Source organism: Gossypium arboreum, chromosome 10 (assembly GCF_025698485.1).
Source record: "Gossypium arboreum isolate Shixiya-1 chromosome 10, ASM2569848v2, whole genome shotgun sequence".
In the NCBI taxonomy this organism is placed as follows: Eukaryota; Viridiplantae; Streptophyta; class Magnoliopsida; order Malvales; family Malvaceae; genus Gossypium; species Gossypium arboreum.
The window spans coordinates 19697629-19718310 of NC_069079.1; the positions used below are offsets into that span (position 1 = coordinate 19697629).

Sequence of the window (20682 nt, forward strand, 5' to 3'; positions counted from 1 at the left end):
TCGCCCCATTGAAAGCTTACCTTAAGAAAGATTGGCCAAAGGACGTCACCGAACAGCATTGGGTTTCAGTTTTTTAGAACCTTCGTACCGAAGATATAACCTGGAGAACACCATGGATCCGTCCTTCAATTCTATTATACAAATGCGGAAGCCAAGATTGGGTGCCTTTACTAGGATTATGGGGAGGAGTTGGATACACTCCGTTAATGGTTCAAAGACAGTTTGCTTCACGACAGTTCATACCCGCTACCGGAGGATTGGTACAATCAGAGTTCGCTTTTACGGGTGAAGGCTACATGAAAAGAGTCCGAGATACTGCAAAGTTTTGGAAGGAAATTCACCTAATGGAGTTAGCCCTTTATGCTGATACTATCACTCAAGATTATGACTTATGGAGAAAACGATGAGTGAATAGTCAACAAATCTCACTGACGAGTTACACTGTCCAGAATCCTTTCTCAGAAGAAATGCCATCCGAGCTGGAAGTAGCGAGACATGAATTCGAACGTGAAAAGGCCAAGCTGTTACATGATATTAGTTCTCTTCAAGAGGAAAACTACCAGCTGAAGATCGATGTTCAAATTGAAGAATCCAAAACCATGAAAGTTCAAAAAGAAGCTGAGATCATGAGAAACGACTTAAGGGACCTTCATTTGGAAAATAAGAAATTAAGAAACACTATAAAAAATAGTGGTTTGGGCAAGTCGTCAGCAGAATGGAAGGAAGAAATTAGCAACATCAAAGGTAGGATGGAATTCTGGAAAGGGAAAGCAAAGAAAGAAGAGGAAAAAGCTGCGCGTGCTATGATAGAGTTAAGGAAGAAGAATGCTGAGTATGAAACTGTGTCTGCAGAATTTGTGACTAGCCAGTCTAAACATCAAGAGCTAAGAGGGAAAGTACGAGATTTAGAAAATACACTGCAAGCTCATCAGCAACAGTTGGATAATCTCCTAAAGGCCCTAGAAGAAAAGAATAGTTAGTACGACCGAGACACTCACACCTACGAAAGAGCTCTCCAAGAAAAGGAAATGCAACTCGACTTTTTGATCAATGAAATTCGCAAGGTGGTTATGCAAGTCGTGCAATCATCAGATGAAGCCGAAGCTCTCAGGTGCCAATTCCCTCCGAGTCAAAGATCAAGCATATTAGAATTCTTAAAACGAGTGAAGAAACAAGGCAATATGGCTAGAAAATTTGTATAACTGTTGAATCAAAAATAGCGAAACGTTTTGTAATAGACTCTTTTGATTAATGAAATGCCTAAGTAGGGGCCATCTTGAAATCGACACCAAATTCTTGCACATTCATTCACAACTAACATTCATTTGACATTCATTCATTAATTCATTTATTGCATATACATATCTCCATAATCATTCACTAAGGCTAAAACCATATAATCCGCAGTTGCGACACTACAAGTTTGGAATCACGCCATTCTTATAGGACGCGCTGAAAAGCTAAAATTATGGAAGCTGAGTTCAATGAGAGAATTGAAAGGATGGAAAGGACCCAAAGAGAATTGCAAGAGCAGTTGACCAGATCTGATGTTAAGATTTCGAGAGGAATCGCTCGAGCAAAGAGATCAGATGGCCAAAATGATGGAGATGATGATAGTTTTGGTCAAAGGAAAAGGACCTATGCAGAGCCTTGATACTATGGAGCCTCAGCCAAGAACTAATCATGATCAGGATCAGCTCTATCCCCTAGGATTCACTCCACCTCATGCACATGTAATGCAAAGAGAATGTCCTCGAGGAGAACCTGTAAGCTTGGACCAACGACCCGTACCCCCTGCTCATTTGGGGCAAGGTATATTCGTATCGAACCCCGAAGCTAATTCTACTGATCCCAATGTTCCAAATTTGGATGATCCCGTAGAAATAGCCAGGTTGAAAATGGATGATCGTGATGCCCAGGACAAGTATAGGAGCTTGGAAGAAAGGCTCAAGGCGATAGAAGGTGCTGAAACCTACTCTGTACTAAGTGCCAAAGAGCTTAGTTTGGTGCCCGATCTGGTTCTGCCTCTAAAATTTAAAGTGCCAGATTTTGAAAAATATGATGGAACGAAATATCCAAATGTGCACCTTATCATGTTTTGCCGGAAGATGACTGGTTACGTGAATGAAGATAAATTGCTAATACACTGTTTCTAAGACAGCTTGGTTGGATCGACCCTTGGATGGTATAATCAACTTAGTAGAGAAAGGATCCGGTCATGGAAAGACTTCGCTTAGCATTTTGTAAACAATACAAGCATGTATCTGACATGGTGCCTGATCGACTAACTCTGAAAATGATGAAAAAGAAGTCGACGGAGACTTTTAAGTAATACGCACAAAGGTGGAGGGATATCTTGGCTCAAGTAGAACCCCCATTGACTAAAACTGAAATAACAGTCCTCTTCATCAACACTTTGAAAGTACTGTTTTATGATAAGTTGGTAGAAAGTGCCACGAAAGACTTCGCATATATTGTAATATCCGGGGAACTTATAGAAAATGTCATCAAAAGTGGAAGGATGGAAGGTTTCGAGAGCTCGAAAAGGGCAGCATCTGTAAAGAAAAAAGAGGCAGAAGCCCATATGGTGGGAACTGAGAGCCACCACACTTCTAATCCTTACCCAGTCCAGCCACGACCTCTATATCGCCCACCTCCAAACTTTTATTATCCACCCCAAAGCCCTTACTATCAAGCACCTCCTCTTTACCCCGTCTACGTCACAAATAACCAAAGACCATTTGCCATGTTCCCACCAAATACCATGCCTGCTCAAAACCAACCCAAAAATGAACAAAGACTGACAAGATCCAATCTTGAAAAACCTCAGTTCACCTCTATTCCCATGTCATATGGAGAGCTGTACCCAAAACTATTGGAAAAACAATTAATATCTCCACATTACATGGCACCCCTAAAACCTCTATACCCAAAATAGTACGATCCTAATACTAGTTGCATGTACCACGCTAGAAACTAGGGGCATTCTACAGAAAATTGTTTGGCCTTTAAAATGAGGGTTCAAGGTCTTATTGATGCAAGCATTCTACGATTTGATGGTGTTGGCAATACAGCTGGAAATCTGCTCCCTAACCATACTGAAGGGAACGTGAGCGTGGTGAAAAAAGAAGACAGTTGGCGTGCCAAAAGTTGTGTTTTTGAAATAAAGACACAACTGCGAAAGATTTTGGAGGTAATGGTTGAAAAGGGGTTATTCTGTCACCCCAATAGAATTTTCAAAGAAAGAAATACAAAACGTCATTGTTTTTGTGAGTTTCATGAGATCGAGGGGCATGACATCCAGTCTTGTGAAGGATTTAGAAAACTACTTCAAGACATGATGGATAATAAGGAAATCGAGATCTTTAACAAAATGAAAGAGGCTGATGAAGGAGAAGTATGCACTTCTGATAATCAATCATCGGATTTCCCTTATAGTGCCGATCGACCATTGGTGATTTATTACGATGCAAAAAAGGAGCAAGTGAGACCAAAGATGATAGTTGAAGTACCATCTCCTTTCCTTTACAAAGACAACAAGGCAGTACCATGGAAATATGATGTCAACATTATCATACCTGAAGGTGAAAAATCCAAAGTCACAACCGAAAATGTTGGCGAAGTAGGACACTTCACCCGTAGCGGGAGGTGTTACTCTAAAGTGGTCGAACTAATGAAGAAGACTAATGACTTGAAGCAGAAAGGAAATGCACCGATGCATGAGGCCGAGGTCGAACTTGAGACTTCATCTGAACAAGAAGTTAAAAGGCCTGTGAATGAAGAGGAAGCACATGAATTCTTGAAGTTCAACAAGCATAGTGAATATAACGTCGTGGAACAGTTAAGCAAACAACTGGCACGAATCTCGGTATTATCCCTGCTGTTGAATTCAGAGCCACATCGGAATGCTTTGCTGAAAGTGTTAAATCAAGCTTACGTGGCAAACAATATATCTGTCGAAAAGCTTGATAGGTGGGTGAATAACCTGAACGCGGATAATTTTATTTCTTTCAGTGATCACGAAATACCGCCAAATGGTAGGGGCTCCGTAAAAGCATTACATATCACAACCCGTTGCAAGGGTTATATAATACCGAATGTGCTCATTGATAACGGGTCAACACTCAATGTCATGCCTTTGGCCACGCTTTCTAGAATTCCAATTGATATATCCTATCTGAGGCCTTGTCACTCTACAGTAAGAGCATTCGATGGGACAAGACGAGAAGTCATGGGAAAAATTAAAATTCCTCTAGAAGTGGGTCCCTATATATATGACATCGGCTTTTAGGTCATGGATATCACGTCTTCATATAATCTCCTTTTAGGAAGGCCTTGGATCCACTCTGCTGGGGTAGTTCCTTCATCTCTCCATCAAAAAGTGAAGTTTATCATGGATGGTCTCTTGGTCACTATCGTGGGTGAGGAAGACATTGTCGCATCTATCTATGCTGAGACACCATACCTCTAAGTAAGCAAGGATGCAGTAGAATGTTCCTTCCGTTCCTTTGAGTTCATCAATGCTACATTTGTTGCTGAAGGAAATAAAATTCCCATGCCTAAGCTGTCAAGGAATACCAAGATGGGAATTAAGCTGACTGTGGGAAAGGGAGCCCGAGCGAGGAAAGGTTTTGGAAGATATTAGTAAGGGATAGTTAGAGCTCTAAAACCAGTGCCCCATAAGGCTCGATATGGTTTAGGGTTCGAACTGGATATGCGACAAAGGCGGATTGCAAGAGCCTTAGGCTGAGAATTGGAATGGGAGCCTATAACATACCCTCCTTTGTCAAAAACATTTACATCTGTAGGAATGATATACCCCGGACAAGATAATCCACGAAGCACGCTGTTATTAATTGAAAGGGGTCCTCAGAATGTCAGTATAAATGTCATTGAAAAAGAAAATGATGCAATTAAAGATGTCTCAATGATACGCCCTTGTCCTCCTGGATTCTTTTTGAACAATTGGACTACTGTGGATCTCCTTGTAGTTTCTAAGTCTTCTCCAGAGTAATACTCAATGTTAACACTCTCCTTTTTATGTGTCCCTAAGTAATAGTAGGGATTCTTTTGTAAGAGCTTATGATTTGCTCTTTATCATTTAAATGAACATTAATGAAGATGCATTTTGTCACGGTCTTTTCATCCTCACTAACTTCATAATTTTTTCCCTTTTCTCACAGCCTGTCATTGCATATATCTTACATCATGCCATAATATTATGCTTGTTGGCCCCAATACTTTGATGCTCCTCTATAGTTTTCTTTTCCATTCAACTTTCAAGTGCTCAGATATCAACGATATGAACAAACCAGTTACAAATCTTGAAATCGATTTTGAGAAAGCTATTTGTTTAGGAGAGTTCGAAGCTGAGGAAAATGTTAAAGACTATGTCTCGTCTCATGACTTACTAAGAATGGTAGAACAAGAAGATAAACAGATTCTACCTCATTAAGAATCTGTTGAGATAATAAATTTGGGAAATGAAGAAAAGAGGCAAGAAGTGAAGATTGGGACCTCCATTTTAGATAACACGAGACATGATTTGATCGGTTTGCTTCATGAGTATAAACATGTATTTGCATGGTCGTATCAGGACATGTCAGGATTGGATGAGGATGCAGTGGTCCATAGACTCCCACTGAAACTAGAATGCAAACCCATTCAACAGAAGCTAAAACGAATGAGACCTAAAATGCTGTTAAAAATAAAAGAAGAAGTCAAGAAACAATTCGATGCTTGCTTCCTACAAGTCTCCAAGTACCCACAATAGGTAGCTAACATAGTCCCAGTACCGAAAAAAGACGGCAAGGTACGAATATGTGTAGATTATCGCGATCTGAATCGAGCAAGTCCTAAAGATAATTTTCCCTTGCCACACATCGATACATTGGTGGATAACACAACCAAACATTCATTTTTTTCGTTCATGGATGAATTCTCGGGTTATAATCAGATAAAGATGGCTTTTGAGTATATGGAGAAAACTACTTTCGTAACGATGTAAGGAACATTCTATTATAAGGTGATGCCGTTCGGATTAAAGAATGCTGGGATAATATATCAGAGGGCCATGGTGATGTTGTTTCATGACATGATGCACAAAGAAATAGAAGTCTACGTCGATGATATGATCTCCAAATCCAAGGGAGAAATAGAGCATGTTGGGAACCTTAGGAAGTTGTTCGAAAGACTGAAAAAGTTCCAACTAAAGCTTAATCCAGCCAAATGTACGTTTGGGGCTACCTCAGGAAAATTGCTAGGCTTCATCGTCAGCGAGAGAGGCATTGAAGTTGATCCAGATAAAATAAAAGCCATACAAGAATTACTGCCTCCACGCGCAAAAAGAAGTCAGGATTTTTAGGAAGGTTGAATTACATCGCTTGATTCATTGCTCAACTCATCAACCAGTGTGACCCAATTTTTCGACTCATTCGAAAACATAACCCGAAAGAATGGGACGAGGAATGCCAAGTAGCTTTTGACAAGATAAAATAGTATTTGTCTAGTTCCCTAGTACTAGTATCTCCAACTCTAAGAAGACCATTAATATTGTATCTGACTGTGTTCGAAAATTCAATGGGTTGTGTACTGGGGCAACATGATGAGTCAGGAAAGAAAGAAAAGGCGATTTACTACCTCAGCAAAAAGTTCACAGAGTATGAGGCAAAGTATTCGTCAATTGAAAAATTCTATTGCGTATTGGTTTGGGTAGCTCGAAGACTCAGGCAATATATGTTGATCATACGACATGGTTAATTTCGAAGTTGGACCCAATAAGGTACATGATGGAATCACCTGCACTCTCAGAAAGAATGGCACAGTGGTAGATCCTACTATCAGAGTACGACATCGTCTATGTGCATCAAAAGTCGATAAAAGGAGGTGCAATAGCTGATTTCTTAGCAACTCAAACAATGGAAGAATACTAGCTATTGAGATTTGATTTCCCAGATGAAGACTTGATGTATATTACGGGAATAGAATGTGAGTCATCCAAAGAGAAGTCATGGAAGATGAGCTTTAATGGTGCATCAAATACATTGGGGCATGGGATTGGAGCAGTCTTAGTATCACCAGAAGGGAACCATTATCCCTTCACTGCCAGGCTGAATTTTTTCTGTACTAATAACATAGCGAAATATGAGGCCTGTATCATGGGACTTCGTACAGCTATTGAACGAAACGTCAAAATCTTAGAGGTGTATGGGGACTCAGCATTGGTGATATACCAAATCCGTGGAGATTGGGAAATGAGAGATTCGAAATTAGTTAAATACAACGATCTAGTGGCAGGACTGGTTAAAGAATTGAAAGAAATAACTTTTAATTACTTCCCATGAGAAGAAAACCAATTGGTTAATGCCCTGGCCACTTTGGCTTCAATGTTCAAAGCGAACAGAGAAACAAAAATAATGCCTCTTCAAATGAGCATATATGAAGTCGCTGCACATTGTTTCAGCATTGAGAAAGAGCCAGATGGACGGCCATGGTTCCATGATATTTTAGAATATGTCAAGAATCAAAAGTATCCCGAACAAGCAAATGAGAAAGATAAAAGAACAATCAGAAGAATGGTAGTAGGATTTGTTCTTGATGAGGACATCCTATACAAAAGAGGAAAAGATCAACTGCTCTTGAGATACGTAGATGATATTGAAGCTAGAAAAATACTTGAAGATGTCCATGAAGGAATTTGTGGCACGCATGCCAATGGTTTCACTATGGCCAGGAAGATTATGAGACTCGGTTACTACTGGCTGACGATGGAAAGCAACTGTATTAGTTATGCACGAAAGTGCCACAAATGTCAAATTTATGGCGATAAAATTCATGCAACCCCTTCGCCCCTTCATGTCATGACTTCTCCGTGACCTTTTTCTATGTGGGGCAAGGATGTTATAGGGCCAATTTCCCCAAAAGCTTCTAATGGACACCGATTTATTTTTTTGGTTATTGATTACTTCATAAAATGGATAGAAGCCGCTTCGTTTGCCAATGTGACGAAGACTGCAGTTTGCAGGTTTTTGAAAAAGGAAATTATTTATCGGTATGGTTTGCCTGAAAGAATCATTTCAGATAACGCCTTGAATCTGAACAACAAGATGATGAAGGAATTGTGTGAGCAATTTCAAATAAAGCATCATAACTCATCACCCTATCGCCCAAAAATGAACGGAGCTGTTGAAGCGGCCAACAAGAATATTAAGAAGATTATTGAGAAAATGACCGAGACATATAAAGACTGGCACAAGAAGCTACCATTTGCTTTGTATGCATATCGCACATCTGTACGAACATCTACGGGAGCAACTCCTTTCTCTCTGGTCTATGGAATGGAAGCTGTGCTACCTATCGAAGTTGAGATCCATTCTCTACGAGTCTTAATGGAGTCGAAATTAGAGGAAGCAAAATTGGTCCGAGCTCGATATGACCAGTTAAACCTCATCAAAGAAAAATGTTTAAAGGCAATTTGTCATGGACAAATGTACCAGAAGAGAATGATCGCGGCCCATGACAAGAAAATACGGCCGAGAGAATTCCACGAAGGAGAACTCGTACTGAGAAAGATTCTCCCAGTACAAAAAGACCTGCGAGGAAAATGGGCACCAAATTGGGAAGGATCATATGCCATAAAGAAGGCTTTCTCAGGTGGAGCTTTGATTCTCATTGAGATGGATGGGAAGGAGTTACCTAATCCAGTGAATTCAAATGCTGTGAAGAAATATTATGCCTAAAAAAAAAGATCAAGGTGAAAACCCGAAAAGGGCATCTTGATTAACACAAAAGATTAGAATGAAAACCCAAAAGGGGGTTCTAATGAAGCAAACACTGGGTTTAAAAAGTAAGGCGTTTTGAACGGTGGGTCAAACAACGAGACTACAGTATTTGAAACATTTCTGAAAACTCGAGATCTTCTACGTAAGAAGCAATGCTTGAAAAGATTCTTGATTAAGAAACGTGGAAGAGTTCATGCGTTGAAAATCTAAGCATTTGTATCCGCTGAATGCGATCCCCGTTCTTTTTATTACACTTTTTACTAATCTTGGTTAACTTTCTTTGTTTGTCACCTTTGAAATAAATAAATGGAGGTATCCCTTTCGTACCTACCTGACCATTTTCATGCATCTCATTGTGTGGTTTATTTAAATAATAAATAGTAAAATGACATACTCTGAGCAAAAGAAATGTTAAGCATTACCCGGATAAGAATTTGATAAGTACAAGAGCCTCAAAGCAAGGACAAAGTTCAACCAAGGGCAAAAGAGTGATATTTGAGAAACGCAGATTGTTCGTGAAGCTTGAGGACGGGTACAGGGCCTAAATAGAAAGTCAAGAGTCGAAGTAATGAATGCAGATCATCACAAAAATCGTAACAAAAAGGGATATATGACAAATAAGCCCAAAGCGCATAGCACAATCACGTAGGCATAAAGACATTTAAGACAAATATGTACATATCATGATAACATCATGCATGACATATACAGGTACTCCAGTAGAGCAAGAGGATGTGATGATAGCTGTACTGAATCAAAGGAAAAGACACCTGAGTCCCACCAGATGACATGTTTTGGTATTCTGATGTTTTTATTTTTGTTTTAAAAAATTAACTCATATTGCGAGAGGTGAGTTGAGTCTCGGGCCACATGCCGAGGTCTTTTCAAATTCTGTTTTTAATTTCTTTTTTTTCAATTTTTGTGTTTCAAAAAAAATCAAATCATATTGCGAGAGGTGAGTTGAGCCTCAGGACACGCTGAGGTATTTTTAATTTCTGTTTTTCAATTTCTATTTTTCAAAAAATCAACTCATATTGTGAGAGGTGAGTTGAGCCTTGGTTGACATGCTGAGGTATTTTCTGTTCGTCAAAAATCAACTCATATTGCGAAAGGTGAGTTGAGTCTCGGGCCACATGCCGAGGTCTTTTCAAATTCTGTTTTTAAGTTTTGTTTTTCAAAAAAATTAACTCATATTGCGAGAGGTGAGTTGAGCCTCAGGACACGCTGAAGTATTTTCAATTTTTGCTTTTCAAAAAATCAACTCATATTGCGAGAGGTGAGTTGAGCCTCAGGACACGCTGAGGTATTTTCAATTTTTGTTTTTCAATTTCTGCTTTTAAAAAAATCAACTCATATTGCAAGAGGTGAGTTGAGCCTCAGGACACACTGAAGAATTTTCAATTTCTGCTTTTCAAAAAATCAACTCATATTGAGAGAGGTGAGTTGAGCCTCAGGACATGCTGAGGTATTTTCAATTTCTGCTATTCAATTTATGTGTTTCAAAAATCAACTCATATTGCGAGAGGTGAGTTGAACCTCAGGTCACACGCCGAGGTATTTCCAATTTTAGTTTTTCAAAAAAATCAACTCATATTGCGAGAGGTGAGTTGAGTCCTAGGTCACACACTAAGTTCGCAGGCCGATCTATTTTTGATGTTTGTTTCTCAATAAAGAATAAAGATTGGAGCTGATTGAAGACACCAAATTTTGCCTCCTTGAAGTTGCAGTGGAACAGGTTGAAGTTTCAAGTCTTATCTTCCTGAAGTTGCAGTGGAGTTGATCGAGGACATCAGATCTTACATTTTTGAAGTCGTAGAAAAAAAGACCACAAACCTTATCTCACTGAAGCGGTAGAAGAGCAGATTGAAGTTGTAGATCTTATCTTCCTGAAGTTGCAGAAAAGATCAAAGCCATAAATCTCATATCCTTGAAGTCACATTGGAGTAAATTGAAGCTACAAGGTATATCTTCGAATTTGCAGTAGGTTGAACCAAAGCTACAAGATGCGGTGGACTGGAAAGAGACTACCTGAACCAGAAGGATACCAAAGAAGTCAAGACTAGGCAAGACCGGGCAAAATTGGCCTTTCCTTGTGTCTTTGCTCTATTCCCGTTGCATGACAATGAGCAAAGAGGGGCAGCTGTTGTAAGCCAATTTTGGTCCGTTTACACTTTAGGCCCAACATACATCAAACCCAATTATCCAAACCCCCTTTCAAGACCCATTAAACCCAAACCCAATTAACATATCCCAAACCTAAACTACCAGCCCAAATTAAACAAACCCTAACCCACTAACATCAGCCTACAACTTATTTTCAGAAATCAGAAACCCTAGCCCCCTAACACCTAGGTGCGCCGCACCTAGGTCTGCCACCATCACCCACTGCCACCTGCTCCACCGCCACTTGCACCTGCAAAACCAGAGAAGAAAAGATAGCAATTAATAAAAAATTGATGTAAAATGGCTATAAAAAGCCAAACAAAAATTATTTGTAGGAGATTTTTTTCGGCAATGGGAAGAAATAAAAAGGCATTCGATTTCTTTTTTTTTAGGAACAAAAAAAACAACAACTCTAGCAATATTATAGCACGAGAATAGCACCAAGACAAGCAACCAAAACACCAATATCATAATTAAAGGCCTAAGGTGATTTTAGTTTTTATTTTAGTTTTATTTTCGAATCTACTTCCTCATATATATACATGTATAAAAAAATATATCAAAAAAATAAAAAAGATAGAAAACTAAAGAATCGGAAAATTTTCGTAAAAAATAAAAAAATAAATACCTTTTAAATTTTTCGGCCACCGTGGCGGTGACCGGACGGAGTCTTTGCCGGAGTGCATACCTGCAGAGAGAAAACAAAAGGGGGAAAGGAAATTTTTTTTTAAACAAGCTGGAAATGATTTTTTTCCAAAATTTTGCCTTAAAAAGCCCCCCAAAACGACGTCGTTTTGGGGGCTGCCTTTTAACCCCAAAATGACGTCGTTTTGAGCCTTAACCCATGGCCGACCCGCGACCCGACCCGCTCCAACTTCAGGATCCGCGTGTTTTCATTAGAGGGGCTATTTGCACATTTAGCCCCTCCACTTTTTTTCTATTATGCAATTAAGTTTTAGTTGTTTTAAATTTTGACCCGAAATTTGTTGTGCTTTGTAATTCGGTCCTTCTGCTGCTGTGCATTTTAGGCCGAATGGATTTATTGCATCATTGGTCCCTGTACTATTTTTCGCGTATGCAATTTAATCCCTTTCCCTTTATTTCTTTTTAAATTGGCCTCAAAACTTCATTTTTGTTTCGAATTTAATCCTTTTTCTAGATTTAATTTGGTTTTTATATTATTTTTACCATTTTCTACTTTTAATATTATTTATTATTATATTTACTATTATCGTTTTATTATTATTAGTATACTTTTACTATTATTAGTATTATTTTTTAGTTTCAATTAATACTTATATATATATTTGTATAAATTTATAGTTGTTTTTTTAATATTATTATCATATATATTATGTATATATATTTAAATACTATATTATACACATATTCTTAATACCACGTTATATACATATTATTATATCTATTTTTACCCTATTATATTTGTTTTTAATATTAGTATAAATTTTATTATATGTGTATATATATAGTTTTATATATATAGTATTATTTTTATATATTATTATATTTATTATTATATTTATTATTTTTACTATTGTTACTTATTATTTTATTTTAACATTATTATGTCAAACTTGGTATACATATGTCTTTTGTACATATTATCATTTTGTTATATATATTATTTTATTATTGTATTAATAAAATTTTATCCTTTTCTTTTACTATAAATGTTATTTATAATCACTCTAATATCCTAATATTATATTATAATATTTTTATTTTATTAATCACCTCATTATTTTGCATCGTTTATTTATTCACGAATTTTTGTCACAATAACATCATCCGTTTTTTTATTTATTTTTGAAACATTTTTTTATTTCAAAAAAATAAGGTAATGTACCGATTTTAACATTAAGCTTGTGATTTCATCGCTATGTTGGGTGAATCACGTTGGCTCGTGTTAAAAACGGGACATCCTTAAAAAAAAACCTAAAACTTGAAATTTCTCATGTTTTGTTCGGATCACGATTAAACATTACATTGAACTCGCATTTTTGAAAATTAAGACAACACATGTTTAATGAGATACCAATTTTGGGCGTCGTGGGGGTGTTAAAACCTTCCCCGCGCGTAACCGACTTCCGAACGCTATTTTTCTCTAAACTTTCACGTAGACCTAAACTCATCTTTCTTTTTATCAAAAATAATTTTTTTTTTGTTAAAACGAAGATTTATCAGGTGTCCGATCACACCTAGGAAAAAGGATCGGTGGCGACTCCCTTTTCTTTTTTTAAAAAACCGAAATTCTATTTTCAAATTTTCAAATGATCGCCAAAGCAAAAAACTTTTCACGTCCCTACATCTTGATTTGTATAAAGTGACGATTAAATTTTTGGTCAGATACTCAATTGCCACGAGTTCAAACTATGTGACCTCCATCCCTCACCTCTAATATTGGATAATAAATAAATAAATTCAAATCGAAGTATAAGATTAATTTTATTCAACAAAACTGTAGCAGCTTATTTAACAAAAATAACTTAACTCAAAGGCTCCTATAATAGTTTTTTTTTCCTTACAGTTATATAATTTGCCTAATTTGAGGTAATAAATAGGGAATCAATATAGTAGACCACAATAGCTTCCATTAGCTTTCCAATGAGAAACATAAAAAGAAGCAATAACATGGAAAAACAACCTAGAAAAGAGAGCAAAATTTGGGCCACACAAAACGTGAAAACCTTTTGTTAAATATTTGCTTAGGTAACTTGACTTTTTGATATTTGTTAGGATTCTTATTATTACTGACCTACTACTTGATTGGGTTTTGACCTGTACTCTACACGGTTCGCACTTTGAGTTTGCATGTACGGTGTTCGCACCCTTCTTTAGGACCACACGATGTGAGTTTACATCATCATATAAGTAAATTCGCATTGTTATATGGGAAGGTTGTGCATCATTAAAACCTTTTGAATCTAGTAGTTCATTCTTTTCCAAAATCCACCAAGAAGAAGCCTCATTGAACACTACATCTCGAGATGTGTAACATTTTCCACTTATAGTATTGCAACATTTCCAACCTTTTCTTTGGTTGTCATATGTTATAAAAATATATTTTTATAGTTTTCTTGTCCATTTTACTACGCAAATGGTTAGGCATGAACACATAGCACACACATTCGAAAACTCGAAGAAGGTTTTCTATTCCATAATTTTCCAAAAGGTGATAGAACACATGACCTTTGTCGAAGGAGATGGTTGATAACAAATGCTGCTATCTTTATTGCTTCTACCCAATATTTTCCATGTACATTCTTTGCGTGAAGCATACTCTAACAAATTTCAGCCAAGTATCTGTTCTTTCTCTTAGCCACGCTGTTTTGTTATGGCGTATTGGCATATGTAAGCTGATGATGTATTCGATCATCTCGAAGATACTGAGAAAATTCATTCGAGCTATATTTTCCATCATTATCTGTTCGTAAGCAACAAATTCTTTTTTCAACCTCTGCTTCTGTCGTTTCTTTGAACTCAAGTTTTAAATATGTGTCAGATTATTCCTTTACAAAATAAACCCACACATACCTTGAAAAGTCATCAATGAAGGTCACCATATACTTCATTCCACCATTTGATGCTTGTTTGACAGGTCCAAACACATCAGAATGCGCCAACTCTAATGGTTCTTTTGCTTGAAACTTAGAGTCTGTATATGGTAATTAATGAGCTTTTCCATATTGACAGCCAATGCAAATCGAATCAGTTCTAACTTCAAGTTGTGGAAGACCCCTCAACATCGATTTCTTCATCATCACTTCAAGCTTTGAATAACTTACATGACCCAATCGCATGTGCCACAAATCTGCTACCTTGTTCTTCCTAGTCTTATCAACATATGCAGCCTCCGTTAACATCATATAAATCGATTATGATCTCTGCCCTTCCATTATTGATATTTTTGAAATCTTAAGATCTTGATATACCTTTACGTCTTGTGGGGCAAATAAGACAAAGTGACCCATAGATGTTAATTGCGCTATCAAAAGCAAATTCTTCTTCATACTTGGAATATGGTAGACATTTTGAAGTAATACATCATCATCCTTATGCTTCAGAGAAATTATAATGTTATCGATGTGGGCTATTGGTAGCTTTGAGTCACTTGCTGTCACCACCACATGACTTCCCTTATACTTCTATAAATTTTGCAGCTTTTCTTTATCACTCGTCATATGATTTGAGCAGCTCGAGTCAATGATCCAGTCCTCATCGTAATTGATTTTCTTTGTTGTCGTAGTTAAAGCTGACTCCTCTTCTTCTATCGCAACAAGAGCCTCGCCATCCCATTCTTCTTTGCTTTTGGACGTAGCAGTATTGCTCTCAACAATCTTTTTCCTTGAACAGTAATTTTTTCCATGTGACCTTTTGTTTCGCAATTGTAACACTTTCCTTTAAATTTCTTAGTGTTACCATAATGCTTTGGTGCACCTGTACAATTACCCTTTTCCTCTGGATTTCCTTTTGTTCCTTAAACAGCATGTTGCTTGAAATTTCGTTTACTCCTGCTAGCATAAAGAACTTCCTCTTCACTTTTCGATGAAATTCCTGCCATTTGCTTAACCAATGCTTCTTGACCAGCCAATAAATTCTCGAACTCAACAAGTGATGGTTGATTCTGCCATCCCTATACTGCTGTGACGAAGCATCGATATTCTAGTCTTAAACCATGAATGATTACCCTCTTCATTCTAGTTTCGCCAATTGGAGCTTGTGGACCCAACTAAAAAATCTCTCGACATAAGGATTCCAGCTTCTGAAAATACTGAGCAATCGTCATGTTACGTTGCATTATTGACAGTAATTCACTCTCTAAAAGTTACAGTCTTGTCTCATTTTTCTTCGAAAACAGATCAACAAATGTATCCCAAGCTTCTTTTGAAGTCTTTGCATTCCGAATGTGTTCCAACACATCTTCCACTGTTGTCTTTAAGGCAAGCATGGCCTTACCTGCCTTAATCTTCCATTTCCTAAGAACACCGTTTCCGTCCTCTTCTGGTTGTGTACTTTCATTCCCATTAACTACCTTCCAGAGATCTTGGCCTTGCAGATACAACATCATGCATATCGACCATGAATTATAATTTTGATTGCTCACATTTTTTATTCCACCAATGACTTGTAGATCAACCATCTCACCAACAACAAAAACAACTATCAGAAAATTAATATGCATGCCTTTTAATCAATCCAACTTTGATACCAAATTGTAAACTAGAACATGAAATGAATGCCACAATTCATAATTCACAACAATATTTTTTAGAAGAGAGAATACTGAAAAATAGAAGAACTTGTTATTTATTGCTGAACCAAATACATTTTATATCAAAACACAAGTAATAATACTGCCATATTTTCAGCATATATTGCAGCTAATAAAGACTTAATTAACTGCTAAAAACTAGGATTACTACTACTCTATGTGAACAATTCAAAAACTAAAAATCAGCAAAATATCTCAGCAATTATTTGACTCAATGACAACTAAACAAAGAAGCAAATCAGTTGGTGTTGCAGTTCAACAGTTGGTACATTTGTTAGTCAAATCATTAAGTCTATTTTTCTATTTTTTTAAAAGAAGGTTTAACTAGAAAATCTTTGCCATTTTTTCTATTTTAATACCTAAATATTTTTCAGTCGCAAGCAATATCTAAACTACTTTTTCCCCTAAGTTAGTATTTTGTTAATAAAATCCTTGAGTCTATTAAAAAAGAGATAACCAATTAAAATTACCATATAGAAAAAAAAACAAGACAAAAATATTATTTTCTTTATATATTAAAATTATTAAAATTCATAAAAATAAAAATATTAAAAAAAGAAAATCGGTTGAACGAGTGTTTTTTTAGCTTGATCCAATGGATTTATATGGATTTGCAAGTTAATCTATTCAACCCCTATCTCTGTATTGATACTCCAATTAGTTCTCGGTCCAATCGGTCGATTCAGTTTTGAAAATAATTGTTTTGATTAATGAAAGAACTTTTTTTGATCCCGTCAAGTTGAGCAAGTAGACGATGAAGTTCGAAAATAGTGTTGGGTTTTTTGCACACAAGAAGAAAAACAGAACCAAGTAATCCGGATGAAGTATGAAGTTCTGTCTGAAACTAGATCAACAAAATAATAAACTCGGATAAAGTATGAAAGAAGTTTGAGCTTCAAAGACTTGAGACTTACAAGAAGAACAACCAAAACAGAAGCAAAAATAAATTGTTGAGGAAGAAAATGAATTTTTCTCACCTTTCATTTCATCCAACAAAAGTATATATGTTACAATAAAATTGATAGTTACCTAATGTATAACTGCTCCCATAAATGCTTGACTAAAACATAATTAAAATTACAAACAAAATGTAGCTGACATACTAGCTATCAATTCAAATCTTGACCAAATCCTACTAACTTGAAGTACAAATTACAAAGGAACTAAATTAAGTTACAAATGAACAAAATAAACAAAATGTTGTTGCTCCACTAGTTCATCTTTAATGCTGGTCTAATGTTGCATTGCAGGCCAAAGCTTAACACTCCTCCTTGGACTGTATGCAACAAACTCCAATCTTTCTTCTTAAAGCATCAAATCGTGTAGCACCGAGAGGCTTGGTTAAAATATCAGCAAACTGATTTTCTGAGCTGTAATGAACGAGATTTACCTCCCTCGATTGTTCAGCCTCTCAAACAAAATGAAATTTAATCTTAAAATGTTTGGTCTTGCCATGAAAAATAGGATTTTTAGCTATAGCAACTGTTGACCGATTATCAACCCTAATCTCAGTAGCTTGAATCTACTCTTTATTCAAATCACACAGCAACTTTCTAAGCCAATTGGCTTGATTAACAGTTGTAGCGGCTGCAATGTACTCTAATTCAGCTTTGATTGAACAACAGGTTATTGCTTCTTTGAGCTCCAACATAAAGCCCCTGAGCCAAGAGTAAAAAAGTATCCAGATGTGCTTTTCATGTCATCAATGGACCCTGCCCAATCACTATCTGAATACCCTATCAATTTGAGCTCTTTTGCCTTCTCAAACTTCACTCCATGATCCAAAGTTCCCTTCACATATATGAGAACTCTCTTTGCTGCTTTACAATGAACAACATTGCAGCAATGCATAAATCTGGATAAGAGACTAACAGCATACATGATATCGGGCCTAGTAGCTGTTAAGTAAAGCAAATAATCTACCAAGCTTTCATACTCTTTCTCATCAACCCTCTTTTGATTCCCACTACTAGTCAGCTTTTCCCCTTGAGCCACGAGTGTGCTAACTGTTTTACATTTTGTCATGCAAAATCTGTTGAGAATCTTCAAAGTAAAGGCATGTTGGCTAATTAAGATGCCTTGATCAGATTGGTTTACTTCCATCCCAAGAAAGTATGTCATAACTTCTAATTCTATCATTTCAAAAACTTTTTGCATTTGCACTTTGAATTCATTAATCAGCTCTTCCTTGCTTCTAGTTACAAGTAAGTCATCCACATAAAGTGAGACAATTAGAAGAGTTTCATGTTCTGACTTCTTTATAAAAAGTGTAGGTTCACTAACACTTTTTATAAAGCTGAGCCTAGACAGGTTTGCATCAATCCTGTCATACCAGGCCCTTGGTGGCTGCTTTAGACCATACAAGACCTTTTTTAGCCTATAGACTTCGTTCTTTTCACCATGAACGTTGAACCCTTCTAGTTGTTCAATGAAAATCTCTTCCTTGAGGAAGCCATTTAAGAATGTTGACTTGACATCGAGTTGGTGAATTCTCCATTATTTCTGTACAGCCAAGGCAAAAAAAAGTTTAATTGTGTCTAGCCTTGCTACTGGAGCAAATGTCTCCATAAAATCAATGCCATAGTGCTGACTGTAGCCTTTCACCACAAGACTTGCCTTGTGCTTGTTTAATGAGCCATCAGCATTGTACTTAGCTTTAAATACCCACTTGACACCTATCACTTTCTTCTAGTCTGGTCTATCAACCAATTCCCAAGTGTTATTCTTGTGGATCATTTCCAATTCAGCTTCCATGGCCTTTTTCCAGCATTTGTCCCTGACAGCCTCTTCAAAATCTAAAGGTTCAACTATTGCAACATCACATCTTTGATAGATGTCTGCAATGGTTCTAGTGCCTCTCACAGGAGCATCATCAAAATCTTCATTGCTAGACTCATTTTCAACTGGTTCCAAGCTGCTATCAAGCTGATCTTCTTCATTCAAACTTGCATCTGCATAACTCCAACTCCAAACTTTTTCTTCATCAAACCTCACATCCCTACTCACCAAAATCTTCTTTGTTGAGGGACCAAATACCCTATAGCCCTTATTGGTACTACTGTACCAACAAAGATCCTTGGAACAGCCCTTCTCTCAAGCTTGGTTCTCTTCTCAATTGAGATGAGGGTATAACAGACACAACCAAATAATTTTAGCTGTGAAACAATTGGCTTGAGTCCATGCCAGGCTTCAAAAGGAGTCTTTTCTTTAACTGCATTGGTTGGCAGCTTGTTGAGCAGGTATACTCAGGTATTTACAGCCTCAGCCTAAAATTTGCCTAGAAGTTTGCTCTCAAACAATAAGCATCTAGCCATATCGAGCACTGTTTCGATTCTTCCTCTCACATACTCTATTTTACTGAGGAGTATAGATTGTTGTTAGCTGATGATGAATTTCAGCTTACTCACACAGCTTCTAAAACTTCTCAGAAAAATACTCAGCACCATTATCTGATCTCAAAGCCTTGATCTTGCAACCTATTTGATTCTCAACTAAGGCTTTAAATTTGCTGAATGCCTCAAATACTTCTGACTTTTGCTTCAAAAAATAAACCCAGCAGAATCTACTGAAATCATGAATGAACGGCACAAAATATCTACTGTCATTCAAATAAGAAGTCTTCATTGGTCCACAGATGTCAATATGGACTAATTTGAGCTTGCCTCGAGCTCTCCATGCCTTATCAACTAGAAAAGGAAATCTTGCCTGCTTCCCAAGTTGGCAAATTTCACAAACATTGTCACTGACTTCAACTTTGGACATGTCTTCAACCATGTTTGATTTGTGCAACAAATCAAGTGATTTATAATTGACATGGCCTAACCTCTAGTGCCATAAACCAGCTATATCAGTAGCACTAGTGATAAGTGACATTCGCGACAAGTTTAAAGACTTATGAATGAATCGTTCTTGAGACTAACTTATTATCACGATTAAGGCAAGTGTACCTCTCGAACAGTAGTATAGTTCAGGAAGACCAGATTGTCGAACCCAAAGGAACCACGAGTACTAGTATTTACTTCTTTTTTATTATCTAGCCTAAAAATGAAGAGGTTTGGTTATCTAAACTAATTACTAAACTAAGAATGCACAGAAAGAAAATTTGGGAAAATACTTTTGGGAAAATTTGATTGATTAAGAGAATACCTAAGGAAAAAATCCACCTAGACTTCACTTGTTATTTGACTTTGAATCAGACGATTTATTCATTTGACTTGATCTGTAGAAATCCCTAAGTTATATTATTATCTCTCTCGAGACTAATAACGTCTAACCCTAGGTTGAATAATTGAAATCTCTTTCTAATTAACACCCTAGAATTGCATTAACTCGATCTATGGATTCCCTTATTAGGTTTCACCCTAATTCGGCAAAATCTTGTCACCCTATCTCTAGGCACGCAATCAACATCACTTAATCATGACAATTTTACTCTTAGACAGGGTC

At 36.8% G+C, this 20682-nt stretch overlaps 1 protein-coding gene across 1 annotated transcript; it reads left to right on the forward strand.

Annotated features, from left to right (window-relative positions):
* The first annotated feature begins 3013 nt into the window (after positions 1–3013).
* LOC108487996 (uncharacterized) lies at positions 3014–4471 on the forward strand. The gene is made up of 3 exons (XM_017792317.1): positions 3014–3921; positions 4015–4198; positions 4292–4471. The coding sequence occupies exons 1-3, from the start codon at positions 3014–3016 to the stop codon at positions 4469–4471; spliced, it is 1272 nt and encodes a 423-aa protein (XP_017647806.1).
* Positions 4472–20682: the final 16211 nt, after the last annotated feature.

What these genes read in the sequence shown, in the direction of transcription:
- LOC108487996 (XM_017792317.1), top strand. Translation starts at nt 3,014, where the DNA reads ATGAGGGTTCAAGGTCTTATTGATGCAAGCATTCTACGATTTGATGGT. An exon ending in CGGAATGCTTTGCTGAAAGT is followed by an intron (nt 3,922 to 4,014) that starts GTTAAATCAAGC and finishes TATTTCTTTCAG; the next exon opens with TGATCACGAAATACCGCCAA. An exon ending in TGAGGCCTTGTCACTCTACA is followed by an intron (nt 4,199 to 4,291) that starts GTAAGAGCATTC and finishes ATCGGCTTTTAG; the next exon opens with GTCATGGATATCACGTCTTC.